Here is a 19,372-nt window from a genome sequence, read left to right as displayed (position 1 = left end):
TTCTATAACACTGTAATAGAGACTTCAGATCATATGCTAATTTGCATGGACATTATGGGCCAAATTCTTCTTAATTATGGTGGGGGATCTTTTGGTGTGTTCCACACATACTTGATGAGCTTCTGAATTAATGGCCAATGATGGTTAAAGGGCAGGTTTTAGCGGAAGGCATTGTCATCAAATGACCATAAAATTTCCATAACTTGAAAAACTGTCCCCATTTCGAACTATCTTTGGAGTCTGAAAACACCAACAAGATGACGGACCACAAGTGAAAAAAAAATAAAAAATTATCCAGTCTAAACAAAACATGATCAAAATACAATTGCGTAATAGCATGATTGAATCTGTGAATATATTACAGTGTCAAAAATATGGCGGCGTCAGTGCTGTCTTAAGTGGTTAAGCACCTGTATCAATATTTATATCAATCCTATTAGAAACATACAGCTTCTCCAAGTGTCATATAGCCCCCTCCACTCGTCTAGCAAGTAGTAACCCTTTCATTTAGCATGCATTCATGATTCATAATTGAAGCCAGGCCAAACCCAAAATCCCTCTTTCTCCCAAACAGAAGAAAACAGAACGAGAAACCCACTAAGAGAAAACGCCCCCTTTGAACTTAACCAACAAAAATGAGCAGCTCCAGCAGCTTTAGCAGGTTCTATGATACCTGGTTCGACCAACTCAATCAACTTCTGGAACAATTGAGGACAGCCCCCAAACCACCAAGCAGCCAAGATGATAGAAGCCATCTTATTAGCCTAGCCCAAAAGATCGTAAGCCACTATGCCGAGTTCTATAGGGTGAAATCTATGGCCATAGAGAGTGACGTTTTGTCAGTCTTCACAGCCCCTTGGGCCTCCTGCTTCGAGAGGTCGCTTCACTGGATTGCTGGGTGGCGACCCACCACCTTGTTTCACCTTGTCTACACTGAGTCTAGTATTCTTTTTGAGTTTCATATTGCTGATATTTTAAAGGGCCGAAGTACTGGAGATCTTGGTGATCTATCACCTAATCAATTCAGGTTTTGAATTTTCACATTTTATGTATATTCTTGGTATCTACTTACTTTTTTTTCTTTAATAATTGTTTGTGACTTGGTAAATACATGTAAAGAATAATTCAGTTATAATTCTAAATAAATAATTTCATGCTAAAAACAGGAGAGTCAGTGAGTTACAATGTGAGACAGTGAAAGAAGAGAATGCGATAACAGGTGAGCTATCAGAGTGGCAAGCTAGTGCAAATGAGGTAATGTTGGGGTCATTCACAGATCTTGGTGACAAGGTCGGACGGCTGGTGAGTGTTGTGAAGAAGGCAGATGACCTAAGGCTGAGAACAATCAGGAGGGTTGTTGAATTATTGACCACACAGCAAGCAGTGGAATTCTTGGTTGCTGCTGGTGAATTGCAGTTTGGAGTCTACGGGTGGGGGAGGAAGCTTGATCACCGCCCATGTCAAAGTGTTTGATGCCGAAACAATCAAGATTTGGGTGTGTTTGTTTACGTTTTGTACTGCAGGAATCTCCAAAAACAGTTTTATGTGCTAGAAGATGTCCAATTTACTAGTAGTTTTTGGTACTTCACCAACAATTTTATGTGCTAGATGATGTCCAATGTGTTTGTTTACGTTTTGTAATGTAGGAATCTCCAAAACAGGTGGTTGTCAACTTTAATTGAATGTGGGTTTTACCTAGATGTTTGAGAGATTGGCTTTTGTTGATTTTGTTTAGTCAAATGATAACCTCTTAAATCTTGCACTAACAATTGAAATTGAACCTTGAGTGTATGTTTTGTCATGTAATGTAAAGTAATTAATTGGCTTTTGTTTTAATCCCAATATAACTGAAATTATCCAATTGATTCATATTTATTATTTGAAAAACAAACTAAAAAGAGTAAAGCTTTAGCTATATATGTTGTAGTTTAGACATCAGTTTAATTACAGGAAAGAAAAATAAAGAAACAAATAGCCCTACTAATAAAGCAGTAACATAAAAACCAAATGGAATCAGAACTTAAGCGGACCAAGCCAAAATATATTTGTGATTCCTATATAGATCAGCATCTATTTATTAAAATAAAAAATTCAGATTTCTTATCCAACCTGCAATAAAATAGAACAAATATCATAGAATATTTTCTGAAATTGGCTACTTTTCCTCAAATATCAAAAATGTTCTTGACATTCATATAGTCCAAATAATACTAAATATAAAACCTCCAAAATAAATCTTTCAAACTTACAATGATTTTCCTGCATAAAACCTAGTCATATTGAAAGTCCTTAGGGCATATGACATTACCTAGAGTTTAGAGACTTCAGACCTCTCCGATCTACAATTTTATTCCATAATTTCTAGATTATTGGGCAATGCATAAGAGGATAGGATACGGGAGGCAATTTTAGAAAGATGCTCACATAAAGGATTTTTCTTTTTTTTATTTGTTTTTCAAAAAGAAATAATTACTTACCTTTTGAGGTGCCATTAATCTATTTCTGTCCTGATCTCTCCTTTTCCTTTTTCCTTAAACTTTAATCAAATGTCGAATCAGCTTTATTAAGTTTTAGTAAGGAGCATATCTGCCACTCCACTAATTGTCGAATCGAAGCAGGAGAAAAAGATGAAAAAAAACAGGATTTGAGGTAAATTGATTGGGTTTAGGTAGTGTAGGGATTTTATTTAGGATTAATTTAGTGATTTTTTAATTTGTGGTTATAATTTTATTGTTGAGATTTTTTTAATATTGAGTGTATTAGTTTTTTTTTGGTGATTTTTTTTCTTATCATGTTATTTTTATTATTGACTATTAAATTTTTATAAAATTTTAAATTATGATTTTTTAACACGTGTAAATTAATTTACTTGAATTTTCTGAATAACAACCTGACGAAACAACGTGGCCGCTTGCAAGAGTATGCAACATGCATGGTGCCACCATGCGTTTCTTGAAATGGCAGCGTGTCATATACCAAGAGAGACTTAATAATAATAATAATAATAATTCATTATTGACCTAACAAAATGGTGGCCAATATTAGCACCAATTCTGATTTCTGCCTGACAATTATCATTGGAAAGCAACAATATTTCACCATTCTCTTCTTCTTTTTTTAGTTAAGGAAATTAACGTGTTGACCGGGAGAAGATTATTTCTTCGTTCATGATTTACGCAATTGTATTATGTTTAAGTAATTATTAGAAAAATATATAAATTATATATTAGAGTATCCCCTAATTGTTTTTTAATATAATATCAAAACTTTTATAATTAAATAGTTAAAAGTTTGAATTTTATCATCATCATCATTTTATTTGATAAAAGTTAATTATAAAATAATATAAATTATTTTCAAATTTAAAAAAAATTTATTTAAAAATATATATTAAAAAATTATATAAATCATACATTAAAATCTCGCTCTAATAGATAACTTAGAAATGATTTTTTAACCTTTCTTTAACTTCAAGTCAAGCTTTCAAGATTCTAGACACTATTTAAACGTGTAATTTATGTTTGAATTATTCTGAACACTGCTTAATTACGCTGTAAATTATTTTATTTTATGAATGGATTTTTCATGGATGAAAATCAAGTTAAGCAAATTGCTTGCAAGGTTAATTTGTATAATATATAAACACCAAAGTACAAACAAAAGCAAACTATTTATCTGGGATTTACAATAACTTCTTGCAAGATTCTATCGACAAATTAAGACACTACCAATTGCCCCATCCAGCCACGTACGCACTCTCCTGTTCCTTTCCTTCGAAATTTGATAGATATAAGAGCACCAAGAAATTCTTAACAAAATAGAAAGAAAACATTTCTTTTGCAGAAAAGAAAGAGCCCAACCCAACTCTCCATGTCAATCTTCAACCTGCTCAAAAATCCCACTTTTTCTTCAAAATATAGTACTGCCATCTGTTTTCGGTGAAGCTGTACGAGAAGAATAGGCGATCGATCCCTGTCTTTTGGAGCAGGTTATATCAATATTAATTTCTTCCCCCTTGCAGTTGTTTTTTTTTTTAATATAAATATCCGAACGAGTATGGCCGAATCTTGATTATTTGTATTATTTTGTAACATGTTTCTTTAAGTGAAAGCCCTTCTCAAGTAAAAGCTTTTTGGACTTGAAACTTGCACAGGCTCACATTATCTTGTGTTTAATTTTTATCAAATAAATAGGGATGTTGAGATTCGAACTCGTGACCGCTTAGTCATCAAGACTCTGATACCATGTCAAATAACCATTTCAACCCAAAAGCTTACGCTGTTAGGTGATGTTCAAGATATGATTTATATTATTCTCTAACATACTCCCTCAAGTGAAAGCCTTTTTGAACCGCTTAGTCATGAAGACTCTGATACCATGTCAAAGAACCATTTCAACCCAAAAGCTTACGTTATTAGGTGATGTTCAAGATATGATTTATATTATTCTCTAACATACTCCCTCAAGTGAAAGCCTTTTTGAACCGCTTAGTCATGAAGACTCTGATACCATGTCAAAGAACCATTTCAACCCAAAAGCTTACGCTGTTAGGTGAGGTTCAAGATACGATTTATATTATTCTCTAACATACTCCCGCAAGTGAAAGCCTTTTTGAACTTGAAACTTACACAGGTTCACATTACCTTGTGCTTGATTTTTTTATCAAATAAATAGAGATTGTGATATTCGAACTCGTGACCGCTTAGTTATTAAAGCTCTGATAACATGTCAAAGAACCATCTCAACCTAAATACTTAAGCTAATTAGCGAAGTTCCAGGATATGATTTGTATTATTCTTTAATAGTTCTAAAATTAATATTCATATAACCCTCTAATAATTTTAAACTTTATAAATCTCAAACAGATAATCTTTAAAATAATAAACTTAAAATCTAATCAGATACACTAAATCTCTCGCGGTTACTGAAACAGATAATCTATTCAACACAGACACAGAGAGCCAAACAATAAAGCTGCTACTGCATCTAGGAATATGCAATGATCCTCGAATAAACTTACGATGTCAGGCAACATTATTTCCTTTCTTTCTCACTAGATTCCAGGCACATCGACATGAACATTTTCCATCGGCAACCTGTCTCCATGTAATACAATCATTTATTAAATGACAATAAATCACTATTAAAATTGATTTACATCGAACGAAATCGTACTATGAAATTAACTTAACATACAATTTTAATCAACAAAAAAAAAAATATATATATATATATATATACGTGCGTAGCTACCCCACAAATTCAACTATCGCACGATGTAATTGGTTTGGGACTTTTCAAAGAAAACCTTTTTATTGTTCAAAGATCGGGCATCTAGAGACAACTTTCATGTCATAGGAGACTTATTTTTTTATATAAATTAATTATTTAAAAGATTTATTTCCTCTTTCTCTCTAATATATTCAAGAATAATTAGATGCTAATTTAAGAAAATGAATATCATATATAAATATGTTAAAGAACAAATTAACCTTATACTCCACCAATATCATAGCCACATCAATATTGTCCATATTTAAAAATTGATACCTTATACAGCCACGTACGAGGGCAAACCTAGGGGTGTAAGGTGGAGCTACGATCCTCTCAAAGTTCAAAATGATCTCTGAAGCTTGTTGGTTATTTCAAGTAGGTTTTAATAGTTTATATCTAATGATTCCTTTTAAATTAAAAATACTACATTTTAGCCCATAATTCATAATTTTCATGTATATATTTTTTTTTTGTGTGTGCGCGTAAACTATTTTGACACCTCAATATCTTTTTTATCTCGTTAACTTTAAATTCCTAGCTAGCTTTGTCCATGTAAACATTAATTCATAAACCCTTAATTGTCTGTCATAATATCATAAAACGCATAGTGTTATTTGATGTAATTAAAAGTTTACGTTAGCTAATATTAATAAAGCACTAAACAATCTGGCTAAATCACTGAGTTACACCACAAAATATTATTTATTATAATAGTATTTTGTGTTTTTATTTATTTATTTTTAATCTAACCCTTCAACAACCTCTTTTTTTTTAATTCATCCTTCAATAGTAGGTTATTTTGAGATACTTTGTATTTTTTTTGTTAAGTTATCTACCGATTAAATAGATTTAATTTTTTTTTCTCAATTTCAACCTTTGATACTAGATCTGCTAAAAGTGAGGCTTCATAGTTCTTTTTTATTTGTTTTCAATGAATTTATCTCGATCTCATAACCTAAGTTGCGGGTTTAATAGATTAACTCAGATTGTTTGTTTGACTTGCCTTTTCTAGCTAGTTGATTTATTTTTTACTTCATTCTTCAACATTGAATTAGTTGGAAATTGCCTTAAAAAGAATAAGTCAATCTCCTTCATGGAGAATAATGTTATTGCAATAGAGATACCAGGTCAATTCATTCCATGGAAATTATAGGGTTATTGCCCTAATATAAACAAGTCAAATGTTTCCTAAGAAATATATATCGGAGACATTATTTTTATTTTAAAAATATACTTACATTTTTATTAAAGATTATGCATTATGAGGTGATCTGAGTGATATGTACAAGGGAGGTTCTTAAAAGGAACATGTCTTGAAGGTGGCGTCATGTTTGACTATCCTGATAGCTTTAAATAGATGATTCTATTTTGATTCAATGGAGTTATAAATCATTATGATACATCAAATACTCATAGGTTGATCATTTATGGTTCTTCCTTGATCTTTCATTTCTACTAGAAGAATAATTTTGTTTAGAAGGTCCTTCATGTTGGTTGTCCTTGTAAAATAAGGAGGCCCATATCGTACCAAACTAGCATTTTCCACCCATATGTGATTTTTTATAACTTGGTTCACCTTGAACAAGCTTTTGTCTACTGAGACATAAAGTTTTCTCTATGTGACATGTTCCCTTGCCCTTCTTATTAAAACCTTTAAGGCTATTGACTCAAGCAATTCTTTTACCTTGATTATCTTTTCATTGAACCTCTTCAAATACATCTGTGTAGACTCACCCTTTTGTTAGGCAACACCAAATAGCTTTATAAAACTTTTCTTAAGGGTTATGTTAGTTTTAAAGCGTGCCACTAGCTTGGTGCAAAAGTCACTAAAACCTTCAATGGAGCTTGGCTCCAAATTATTATACCATGTATGCGTGGACCCTTAGAAGGTTGGGGGGAGGATTTTGCATATTGAGTCATTGCCATAGAGGACTAACTCTAAGCTACCACGCATATTATGTATATGTTCACTTAAGTTGATTAGGCCATCATAGTTTTTCAGACTTTTTTTATAAAAATGTAGTTCTTGAGAGACTCACATCAATGTCATTTTGCCTAGTCTCATTTGGGTAGTGTTATCATCTACGAGTGCCTAATGCTACTAATGGTCGTGGTGCTGAGTGTCAAGACTTGTTGGGGTGACAAGATATAATTTTGCTCTTGGATTGCCAACACGACCTGAGTAAGGAGTTGCAACAGACTAGTGAGTTATTGAAGGTCCGATTGGTAGAAGTATCCATGGTAATGGGTAAATTAATCTCGCGTCCTAGCCTAGATTTGTCTTAGTTGTGTATCATGGAATGACCTGAAAATATCAAAAATAAGTTTTAGAAATTAATGGCTTTTTGATAAGCGTCTCATAAATGTCGCTAATGATAAGGTCCGAAAAAATCCAAATAGCTAAGAAGCAAGACTAATATGTTGGATAGTTCGTTAATCTTTTGGGTCTAGCAACCTAATCTATTATCTCTAACCAATATAGTTGGTGCATGGTGCCTAATAAACTAATATGACTAGTGGGTGGTACCTGCAAAAAGGTCTCCTTTAGTAGATTCAAAGACTCTTATATGCTTAAGTATGTTTTTAGAGAAAGAGTGCAATGATATTTTAAAGAGATAGACTTTAAAAATATGTTTGCTAAAAATGTTAAGAATAAAAAGATTATAAACCTGGATCTTGAAGAGTTCATGAGGTATTTATAACTCATGAATCTTATCCTTTAGTGGAGATTAGGGGCTGGAATACATTAATGCGATGGAAAAATGATAGGCCCTTGAGAGATTTTTTATATACCTAGAGGTGTAGATAGAGTATGATATAAAATGTAGTTGAACCTAAGGAAACTGAGTCATTTGCTTGGCCGAGTCCAAGGGAGTTAGGCTATTCCCTTGGCTATACCTTTCAAATTTCTAATATTTGATGTGTCCTATAAAATAAATATTTTTTTTTCATTTTGTAAAGCAAGCAGGCTTTGACCCGCGTGAGTGTTCATGTATTAAATTTTCTTCACATAAAAAAATATAATATAGCTTCTTTTTTATTAGATCTATAAATTTATTTAAACTTTATAAGGATTAAAAACATATTTAGTGGTGTAACTACTTCTGTTTTTGATACCCAATCACAATTCTAGCCCAATTGATTACAAAATGAAACACAAGTTTTGTTCCCGAGTCCCACCGATGAATGAGGTATGACCTCAATTTCTTATAAGCTTCTTCTAAATGCTTTTTGTTCGCTCCTCCTTTTCTTTTTGTTGATCCAATTTTTATTACTATTGAATTTGCTACTCTCAAGACCAAAATAACTTCACCCTCTTGCCATTACATAAGATCATTTTATAAGTTTCCACTTTGAAGTTTGTTAGAACCATTAAGTAAATACATATTTCTACTTAAGAAATACACAATAAAAACATTTTAAAAATTCAAAATTTCTATCATAATATATTTTAAGAAAAAGAAAGAAAAAACCATCAACCTTGATATTATCATAACTTGTAAGTGAAACAAAGTATATTGTAACATATAACCATAACCAACAAACCAAACAAAACAAAACGATCACGATAGTGGTTAGTAACACAATAAGTGATAGCTCTAGCCAAAAAAAGCTTAGGACAAGGTTAAAAAAGAAATGGAAGCCATTCTTGAATTCTAAAACGGTTTCTATCTCTCTAGTTTATTGGATTGTTGATATTTTTAAGAGGAGCTAAGTTTATTTTAGAAAGAAAAAGGCAACTAGGCATCAAACAAGACAATAACCTTTATAAATAATAAATTATTGTTTAGTCCCTATATTAAAAAATAATTATAACTTAATACTTGATATTTGAAAACACATAATTTAATCCCTTAACTTGCATTAGTCATTGCCTTATTAAAACATCTTAATTTTCTATCTATCTCTTTTAATTGGTTTTAGCTATAATAATATAAAATTATCAAAGAATACAATTTGATTTTTAAAAAAATAAAAGCACTTTTAAATCAATAAGACAAACAATCAACAAGAATTAATGACTAAGGTAGTAAATTTTATTTTTTTTGTTAAACTAGGACTTTGATTTTGTTTTGCTATATTTATTATATATTAATAATCATATTTTTATATATAATTTGAAGTTTTAAATTACTACGTGTTTTTTTAGTCATTTTATTATCAACAACAGTTTAACTAGATTCATATTTTAATTCAATTACAATTAAAAATAATTTTATTAAACCTATTTTTTTCAAATCGCAACCGCAAAAGCTATCACAATGTTAAACACACACTAAATAGGTTTTCTAAACAATAGACTCATTATCTGAATATATGTTAATATAGACATTTATGACATTAGAGAATGTAAAATCTACAATCAGATTGAAATTTGATTAATTATTGTGTATAAGGGCAATTTTTCCATGGTGCACATATGGAAATGGAAAACATCCACTCTTCTAGTAGAGAATGCAAACTTATTTATGTGCGTTTCTATTTGTATGTATGTTTTATTTTCATCCCTAGTTAATTATATTTTTATATGATTGCTTTTTAAAAAACAAATATGTTATTTAATTTATCAATTTATTATTTATATTTTTAGAAGTTTTAGTAAAATAAAATAGTTTGTATAACAAAGTAACTCCCATATAATTGAGAAACGCGACATTCAAACTTGTCATTATTTATAAACACAAAATATAAAGAAATTGTGAAATGAACTTGTATAAATTACAACAAGGAAAGAAAAAAAAAGAGATGTCAGGGGCACACTAGGACTCCGATTACAATACCACTGATATCATAAAAAAGATCTCGATAAAATGAATCTAATGATACCAAAAAATATCATCAACGATGACCGAATCAGACCACACTTGCCACCCATAGTTAAGTGAGTAATTATAATGAGAAGAAAGGAGAGAGAGAAAAAAGATTTTAGAAGCACGTTAAATCTCAAATTATGATAGCATCAATACCTTTATAAAGATCTCGACGAAACGAATGAAAAAACATAAAGGAAGGTCACTGATAGTGATTAGAGTAGACCACCCTTGTCGTCAAAGGCAAATGAGTCACCTGTTAATTTTGCACAACAAATGATGTCCACTCTGGTCATCACTGGTGACTTTCATTGATGTTATTGAATTCGTCTCGTCGAAATTTTTTCAATGGTATCAGTGATGTCATAATTGAAGTTTCGATTTGCCTTCAAGGTCGCTTTCTCCTTTTTTTTCTATTCTCTCTCATCATCGTAAATTGTGCTAGCCCATTTCATATTATTTTTTTTATAATTTTGTGTTTTTAAATAACAAAAAGAATGAATTTCATGTTTTTCAATTATAATATATATAAACTATGTTATTTCACCAAAATATTCATAATTGTTTTTTTATGTTTTCTGTTTCTAAATAACAAAAAGTTTTAATATCACATTTCTCAATCACGATATATATACTATTTCACCAAAGTGCTTTTAAAATGTGTTATTTTACCAATTGTTTTTTTTTTTTGAAAAAGTGTTATTTGTTTAAGAAAAGAAAACCTATATGCAACGTATTTTGTTCGCATCAAAAGATTGTTTATACATAAGATAACTCATTTGACAATATTACCATTTTGCTCTCCTTCGATTTCATAGAAATTCTAAAAATAAACACAACGGTCTGAAGTGGAACTTGTTTATTCAGACGATTTAAAATTTGAAAACTAATCCAAGTTTGTCTTGACACTGACTCTTTTTTTAGGCAAAATTTGGAGGACAATTTTGAACAGCACAGGGCAGACTTGGCCAATTCATCACAATGCAAACTTATCGTAATACATAGGCAAGGTTACGTGGATTATTGTCCACATAGATCACCGGTTTTCTTCCGGTTTAATCCGGATCTCCCCATTTAGACAAAAGAAGTTGGCTAAAAACTAAAATAATTATAATCTCATTGCAGCTTCTATATATATATATATATATATATATATATATATATATATATAAAATTAATAAAAATAAAAGTAGATTTAAATAAAAGTAGGATGGCTAAGCGAACGCAAACACCATAAAACGCACAGTTTTGCGCTTTATTGTTTCTTAGCAGACTCAGTCAAAAAAATCTCCTACCTCCAGCAGCACCGTCTCTTGACTTTCACCTTCCAATCACACTACTCTCACGTCCTTGTCTCCCCTCAATTAATATCCTCACGCCACCTGTTCAAAGTCAGGTTTCCCATTCGTCTGTCTAAGTTAACATCATACAGCCACACCAGTTTATAAACCGTTTCCATTTCCAGCCAAAATCAATTTAAGAAAAGAGAGAGAGAGAGAGAGAAACTGCCTCCCCTGTGTTTTTTTTTTCTTTAGTTTTAAGACAAAAACACTCAGAAAAAAAAGAGAGAGAAGAAAAGAAAAAAAAAACAGTTTGCTTTCTTCTCTTTCTTTCTCTCCGTCTGCCTGCCTGCCTTCTAATGTCGCTAAGAAGATCGTTTTTATCGCGAAGGTTCTCAAGATCGTTCAATAACCAGAACAGAAACGAACGAAATGGAGTGGAATCGGGGCGACTCGTTGGTGAGTCGGGGGGTGAGTCGGATGGGTGGGGGAGTATGTTGCCTGAGTTATTAGGAGAAATAATAAAACGAGTTGAAGAGAGTGAGGATCGGTGGCCACAGAGACAAAACGTCGTCGCATGTGCTTGTGTTTGTAAGAAATGGAGAGAAGTTACCAAAGACATCGTCAAGTCTCTTCCTAACAACAACAACAATAATGGAAGTTCTGGAAAAATCACTTTCCCTTCTTGCCTTAAACAGGTCTGATTTTTTTATTTTATTATGGTGAATCTAAGGGGGTTTTTTATTGATTTTTTATAAATATTTTGTGAAGGAATATTCTGTCATTCTGATTGGGTTTTATTTAATTATATTGATTCAAGTTACTGGGGATCTAGGGATTAAGATTTTGTGCTTTTTCTTGAATTTTACTAGATAATTTACCTTAATTATTCTTTTAATTTGTTTTAAATTGCATTAATTTCTTTTAGTGGAAAAAGAAAAACCAAAGATTTAGGAATAATAAATGAAGGAGAATGGAAATGTTTAAAATTTAAACTTTAGAAGGCAAATAGCTTTAATATAAAGGTTTGTATTTTGAGTTTCAAGAATTGATTTTCCAATTTCTCTGCTCTCACAATTGCATCTTTAGACCTTTAGAATATTCATCCATGTTCAGAGAATTATGAGGTGTTAGGGAAATGGTGAAAGTTGCTTTTGGGTTTGAATCTCAGAAATTGGAAACAGTAACTTCTTTAGAAAATTGTGGAGGACATTTTCATCAAACACTCCTTCTCAGATCCCACTTTGGCTGGGTCTGCAACTGGGACATGGTGCTTTTATATGTTGATGGGATCGTTCTTTTGCCTAAGATTTTGGAGATATTCTTCTCGATGTTAGAACATGTTTTCCATTTTTCGTTAGAGTACATATGGTATTAGACAAGGCATGGGTTACCAAATTGTAAATTTAGAATTAGGATCTATTCGTATAACTTGCTGAGCTGAGACGTGACTTGGTTTTGAGGAGGTGATTCCTGGAGAATAATTGAAGACGTATCTTAAATTACGTTGCTATTTTTTATTCCATTATTTTCTTTCCATTTGTCATTTCTGTGCAAAATGTTGGGATGGTAATTTAGTCACTTTTGGATTCTCTATTCAGCTTGCTGATCCGTGTTGTGTGACTTACTGCCTTGCTGCCATTGTTGGTCAAACATGTTTGAAGTTTTGGAATTGATGATTCTTTTTTCTTTTCATTGTAAATGCAGCCGGGTCCACGCGACTTGCCCCATCAATGTCTTATAAAACGGAATAAGAAGACTTCAACATTTTACCTATATCTTGCTCTTACTCCATGTAAGTAAATAATTGGTAGATGTGTGTTTGCAAATTATGAAGATGCACAGAGGATTTTTCTATGTACTAGTTTTGGAGCTAATTAGTTTTTGTGTAAATTGTTGACATGTGACTTGCTAGTACCAAAGATGAAAGAGACATGGTTCATTTGTCAGCCTATACTTTGACTTTTGTCTGTAGATATTATTGAGTGGTGGCCCCATACTTGTTCAAATCAACTTGACTCGGTCCTTATATGATATTGTGCATTCTTTTCAATAGATGAAATTTGTTTGATTTAGGTGCCTCACCTATATATTGACTAGCACGTAATGGAAAATTATTTAAAAAAAAAAAAGTAAAAAAGAAAAGGTAAAAAGCTTTTGAATTTGGTGAACTATGAGTGGTGAAAATGTTTTTGGTTTCTTCAATTATTTATGGGTTATGACTGGTGCCTTGTGATGGTCAATGGTTCAGTGTAAATTTGTAATTGAGCCTGGAAACTTGGATCCAACTTTTCTTCTGCAAACATGGAGATTTTATGTATAGAATCATATAATTTTCTAAAAATCTATTAGCAAATGGCTCCGGGATGAGTTTTCATTGCATGTATAAATCTGGGTGTCAGATGTGCTGTTGAATAAACAAATTATACATGTCCTTCCTCCATTAATTCAAGTTTTATACTTGGGGAGTTTGACATTAAATATCCCTTCGTGTGTTGATCATCATGTGATGGGAAGTAGCAATCTGGGCAAGTTGTGTACTTTAACGGTCAGTGCGTGATATAATCTATCATAGCAGAAACTGTTGAGCGCAAGGACTTGCTTAGATATTGTATCAATCAACAACTATGAGTTTTATATTTGCAATTTCATTGTTTCTCTATAAGAAAAATTCTTGTACTTGCACCACAAAGAGTTGGTGCTCAAGCAAGATATAAAATTAAAAAAGGATTATAAATGTACTGTCAGGTACTGGTTTCTGAAGTGCACATGGAAAGTAAATTATGAAAATGTTTGGTTAGAGAAAATTAGAATTGTATTCAAATTTCTTTTATGGTAATGGTTTCAATTTTTTTCTTTTATAGTAGTGGCTCACATTATTGTCCTTGCTTTTGGTAATTATTGTTTTTTTTTGCGTTTCAAAAGTGTTTTTGAAAAAATTGAAAACTTTTTTATTTCTTTTTTTGCTTCAAATTAATATTTTTTAGTGTTTTCAAATCATTTTAATATGTTAATGTTAAAAATAATTTTTAAAAAATAAAAAAAATATTATTTTAATGCATTTCCGAGCGAAAAATATTTTGAAAAACAATCGTTACTGCACTCTCAAACACCCTACTCGGATGTCGTAAGCTATGAAAATGTTTGGTAAGAGAAAATTAGAATTGTATTCAAATTTCTTTTATGGTAATGGTTTCAATTTTTTTCTTTTATAGCAGTGGCTCACATTATTGTCCTTGCTTTTGGTAATTATTGTTTGTTTTTGTATTTCAAAAGTGCTTTTGAAAAAATTTAAAACTTTTTTATATCTTTCTTTGCTTCAAATTAATATTTTTTGGTGTTTTCAAATCATTTTGATATGTTGATGTTAAAAATAATTTTTAAAAAATAAAAAAAATATTATTTTAATGCATTTCCGAGCGAAAAACACTTTGAAAAACAACCGTTACTGAACTCCCAAACACCCTACTTGGATGTTGTAAGCCCATGTTTGGAAAGGGAGAAAATTTGAGATGTAAGTAGGCAATGCTGAACAAACAAGTTTATAATGAATGGCTTGACTTGGTATGCAGTGTGCTCTGAAGTTTGTAAAAATTGAGTTGCAAATTATGTTCTAGTCTTACTTTCTATCTTCCTTTCCTGGATTTCAGTTTTTAATCACTAGATTATTTGTCTTGTCATTTGACTAGCATAATTTAAACAATTGAGCATTGTCTCATCTGAGATTCTCTTTTGTTTTTCTATCTAGCGTTTACGGATAAGGGGAAGTTTCTCCTTGCAGCACGGAGGTATAGGCATGGTGTTCACACAGAGTATATCATCTCGCTTGATGCTGATGACTTATCCCAAGGAAGTAATGCTTATGTTGGAAAGTTAAGGTAGGGTATTTTTGTATCAACAGAAGTCTTGATTGGTTGTTTCCAAAATAATGCTTTTAATGGATATAGTTACTGCCTACCCATCAATTTGTGCCTGGGAGTTTAGGAACCATTTGCACAGTTGCTAAGAATCCAGATAGCATTGTCTGTTCTCATGTTCATGCTTTGCATTCACATAAATGCCAGTGTTTGGATGATCAAGTTTTCAGGTTTTGTTTCTACATGTTGAGCTCTCTCTTTTTTTTTGTATTCATAATACATGGCATTTCATTATAGAAGTAATATGGATCTGAATTGGAAGGGTACCTTGTTTAGTGTCTTGTAAATAATTAAGTTTAGTATCTTGAATAATAGAAAAGGTTGTGGCTCTGGGACAGCTAGTGATAATACAAGTCATGAAAATTAATTCCATTGCTCCTTTGAATACTGCAGTTCAGACTTCCTTGGTACCAACTTTACAATATATGACAGCCAGCCACCACACAGTGGTGCTAAGCCCTCAAGTAGCAGAGCTAGCCGGCGATTTGCAAGCAAGCAAATAAGCCCTCAAGTCCCGGCGGGCAATTTTGAGGTTGGGCAGGTCTCATATAAATTTAACCTCTTGAAGTCAAGAGGTCCAAGGAGGATGGTTTGCTCACTTAAGTGCCCAGTGTCACAAGAAACTACCAATGTCAAAAATGTTGACAACTCAAAGATGACGCAACTGGAGTCTGCTTCTTCTGGTTTTACAGTTTTGCGGAACAAAGCCCCAAGGTGGCATGAGCATTTGCAGTGTTGGTGCTTGAATTTCCATGGTCGGGTAACAGTAGCATCGGTGAAGAACTTTCAACTGGTTGCAACTATGGACCAAAGCCAGCCAGGAGGGAAAGGAGACGAGGAGACTGTCCTCCTCCAGTTTGGGAAGGTAGGCGATGATACTTTCACCATGGATTATAGGCAGCCACTTTCAGCTTTTCAAGCATTTGCCTTGTGCCTGACTAGTTTTGGCACGAAACTGGCATGTGAGTAATTTACATGGAATAATTATGATGTTAAAATTATGGATTCCGGTGTATGTTTTGTTATCATTCTACAAGTGTTGGTTTGGCTGGAAGAAGCCAGTGATGTAAATGCTGTTATTGTATCAATGACAAGAGCTAAAAATTTTTCATCTCCAATAATTTGGTCTCTGCCTTCTTCACTAAAGTACTGCAATAGTGCACATTTTTCATCTTCTGGTTTGAATTTGGCGCTTTCAATTTAGATGGTGGGCAATTAAGCCTCGGCGCACAAAGCTCCTTGCAGTTTCCTCCAGAGACAGTTATGGCAAAAATATTAGACACTGTTGTGGTATATGCCCTTTGATTTCTCCAACGGCTTTAATAAAGCTCTCAATTTTTAGTTTCTTCCCCACGCAATATTTCATGGGCGGAAAGGATTTCTGGGTGATGGCTTGTTCAATTGGTGTATAATAAATCAGTCTTAGCACATGGTCAAGAAGGCAAACGCCAGCGATCTTAACAGCAAACTATGTCAAAATATAGGTTCTACCATTGCAGTATTTCCTGTACCGACCTGGTTTCCAAGTTATGACTTGAGAAAGTCAAATTGCACCGCCGAGGGCGTCGAGAAAGGCAGAAGGGAAGGGGTGGCCGAATCGCAAGGTTCTACGTCAATGAATTCGGCCTTGGAAAATTTTGCAGTCCTGTTCTCCGCAATATAATTTCCTTTCCAGATGGTCAGGGCAGCCATTATAAGGAGTTACAAGCTCTGTAGACCACCTCAAGTCGCTAGATGCAGGTCTTTCTCTAGTCCTGACCAATGCGCGTTGCACAAGAAAGCAGAAGATTTTTTTGGGTTACTTGGAAGATTATATATATATATATATATATATATATATATATATATATATATATATATATATATATCCAATTGGATTAATTTTAAAACCTTTTAATTCAATATTTTATTTTATTTGACTTGAATTTCAAATTAAATTGAGTGAAAGCTAACTCGACATAACTTAATTTATTTGTCTACAAATAGCACATAATAATTTTTTTTAAAGCATAATAACCTAATAGAAAACAAAATGAAAAAAATATATAAAATTGTGATAACCCTAAACTCAATTTCCAATCAACACAGTATCAAAGGATAAAATCAAGAAGAAAATATTTATAAAAAAAAAGAGAAGCTAAATCTATCAACCTGCTAACCAGGTCAACCCGGCATACCATTGAACAAATGCATGGATTTTCTGAAGTTAAATAACATGCCTTTTTTTTTTTCTAAAATAACTTTGTTTAACCATGTGATAAAAAAAATAGACAATCAAATTCGAGCTCAGTTAAGAAGAAAAAATACGATCAAACCCATAAGTTAAGACAACTCAAGTTACCACACCAAACTTATAAACCTAGTCATTAACTCCATAAAGTTTAATAACTTGGTTTTTTAAAAAAATAATTTTTTATTTAAGTAAATGTTAAAAAAAATAGACTATGCCGAGATGTTGGATATTTTTCCTAGTATTTTACAAAATACTATGGATCACAATTGAATTTTTTTATATTTTTAATTTAGTGTTGTTTTTTTCAAAAATATTTTTTAAAACCATATGTCAAAAAATAGAAGATCAAAATTGAGCTTAGTGTTTTTTTAAAAAAAAATATGGCGCTCAACCTGTGAGTTTAGACAACCTAGGTTACCACATCAAACTCACAAATTTGATCATTGACTCCATAATTATTAATAATGTTTTTTTAAAAAATAATTTTTTGTATAACTAAATGTTAAGAAATAGATGATGCTTTGATGTGATATTATTTTTCTTATACGAATTCGATAACGGGATATTTTACAAAACATTATTGATCACAATTGATTTTTTTTATATTCTTAATTCAGGGTGGATTTTTTTCAAAAAATAATTTTTTTTAACTATATGATAAAAAATAGATGATCAAAATCGAGCTCCGTTAAAAAAAAATATGAGGCTAAACTCGTGAGCCGAAGCAACCCGGGTTACCACGTCAACCCAGCGAACTTGATTATTGACTTCACAAAGTTTAATAACTTGGTTTTTTCTTGAAATAATTTTTTTATTTAACTAAATGTTGAAAAATAAATGATGGTGAGATGCCAAAAATATTTTTCCAAAACCAATCCGATGATGAGATATTTTACAAAGCACTATGGATCACAATTAAGTTTTTTTATATTTTTAATTCAAAATGTTCATTGGGATTTATAATCAAGAAAGAGCATCAAATCTAAAAGAAAAAAAAATGGAGGGTGTAATTAAAAGAAAAAAATAAATTAAAAAACTATGTCAAATAAAAAAACAGAAATAAAAAAAAATGGGGACTAGATTTAAAAGAGTGAAAAATTGGAGGATAAAATTGAAAAAAAAATCTAAATTTATAAATTAATTAAAATAAAACAAATAAAAATTAGAAGAAAAAAAAAAGATGAAAAAAAAAAACTTTAAGGGATAACATGCAAATTTAGATGGTCAAACATGAATTTTTAGGAGAAAAGAGATAAAAAAAAAATTTAACGACACCTCAATAGGGCACACACCCCTGATAAGAAGAAGGCCTAATAAGAAGAAGGAGAAGGCCAAGACAAATCGAATGAAGTAGCACTAGCGAACGTAAATTACATGTTAGCAACTTTTTTTTTATTTAGGAAAATACCACTTTAAGCCATTAAAAAATTACAAACCAAGGGCAAGGGAGTCATTGTAGCAAAAAAAACAAAACACCCCTGGAACAAAGCTTTTTTTTTTTTCAAAGGCAATAAAGTACTTTAACGTTTTAAAAAATAGCAAAATAAACCAACAAAATCAGTATTGTAATATTATCCTTGGAAGACAGTATTGTATGATTTTTTATGAATAAAATCGCAAATTCATTATTACAATTAACAGTAAATTAAAACATACCTACAATGGTTTCCCATTTAATAGTTCAAGGCCCATTAGGAAACACACTTCGTAGTTCTGAGGAGAAGCCTAAAATATGGATATCAGAACAACGGTCGAAGTCTACTAAACCACTTAGATTTCATTAAATTTGCTGTTAATCTAAATGCTGTGATCACTGCAACAACTGATCCAACATCCTCAACAAGTGGCACCGTGAAC

The 19,372-nt window shown here is 31.8% G+C and overlaps 2 protein-coding genes across 2 annotated transcripts; both read left to right on the top strand.

The window, feature by feature from the left end:
- Window positions 1–520: 520 nt before the first annotated feature.
- Window positions 521–1,611, top strand: LOC133691137 (protein DOG1-like 4). Its single transcript, XM_062111488.1, has 2 exons — window positions 521–1,027; window positions 1,167–1,611. Exons 1-2 carry the CDS (start codon window positions 636–638, stop codon window positions 1,471–1,473), a joined length of 699 nt encoding a protein of 232 aa, XP_061967472.1. The 5' UTR covers window positions 521–635; the 3' UTR covers window positions 1,474–1,611.
- Window positions 1,612–11,552: 9,941 nt separating this feature from the next.
- On the top strand, window positions 11,553–16,403 carry LOC133682438 (tubby-like F-box protein 7). Its single transcript, XM_062105802.1, has 4 exons — window positions 11,553–12,063; window positions 13,073–13,160; window positions 15,114–15,243; window positions 15,676–16,403. The coding sequence occupies exons 1-4, from the start codon at window positions 11,725–11,727 to the stop codon at window positions 16,250–16,252; spliced, it is 1,134 nt and encodes a 377-aa protein (XP_061961786.1). The 5' UTR covers window positions 11,553–11,724; the 3' UTR covers window positions 16,253–16,403.
- Window positions 16,404–19,372: the final 2,969 nt, after the last annotated feature.

Source organism: Populus nigra, chromosome 1 (assembly GCF_951802175.1).
Source record: "Populus nigra chromosome 1, ddPopNigr1.1, whole genome shotgun sequence".
Lineage (NCBI taxonomy): Eukaryota > Viridiplantae > Streptophyta > Magnoliopsida > Malpighiales > Salicaceae > Populus > Populus nigra.
Note: the sequence above shows the minus strand (reverse complement) of the source record. Positions and strands in the feature narration are given on the sequence as shown.

Coding starts and splice junctions, on each gene's coding strand:
- LOC133691137 (XM_062111488.1), top strand. CDS start 636: ATGAGCAGCTCCAGCAGCTTTAGCAGGTTCTATGATACCTGGTTCGAC. Junction 1,028..1,166: donor CTATCACCTAATCAATTCAG/GTTTTGAATTTT, acceptor TGCTAAAAACAG/GAGAGTCAGTGAGTTACAAT.
- LOC133682438 (XM_062105802.1), top strand. CDS start 11,725: ATGTCGCTAAGAAGATCGTTTTTATCGCGAAGGTTCTCAAGATCGTTC. Junction 12,064..13,072: donor TCCCTTCTTGCCTTAAACAG/GTCTGATTTTTT, acceptor TTGTAAATGCAG/CCGGGTCCACGCGACTTGCC. Junction 15,244..15,675: donor GCTTATGTTGGAAAGTTAAG/GTAGGGTATTTT, acceptor TGAATACTGCAG/TTCAGACTTCCTTGGTACCA.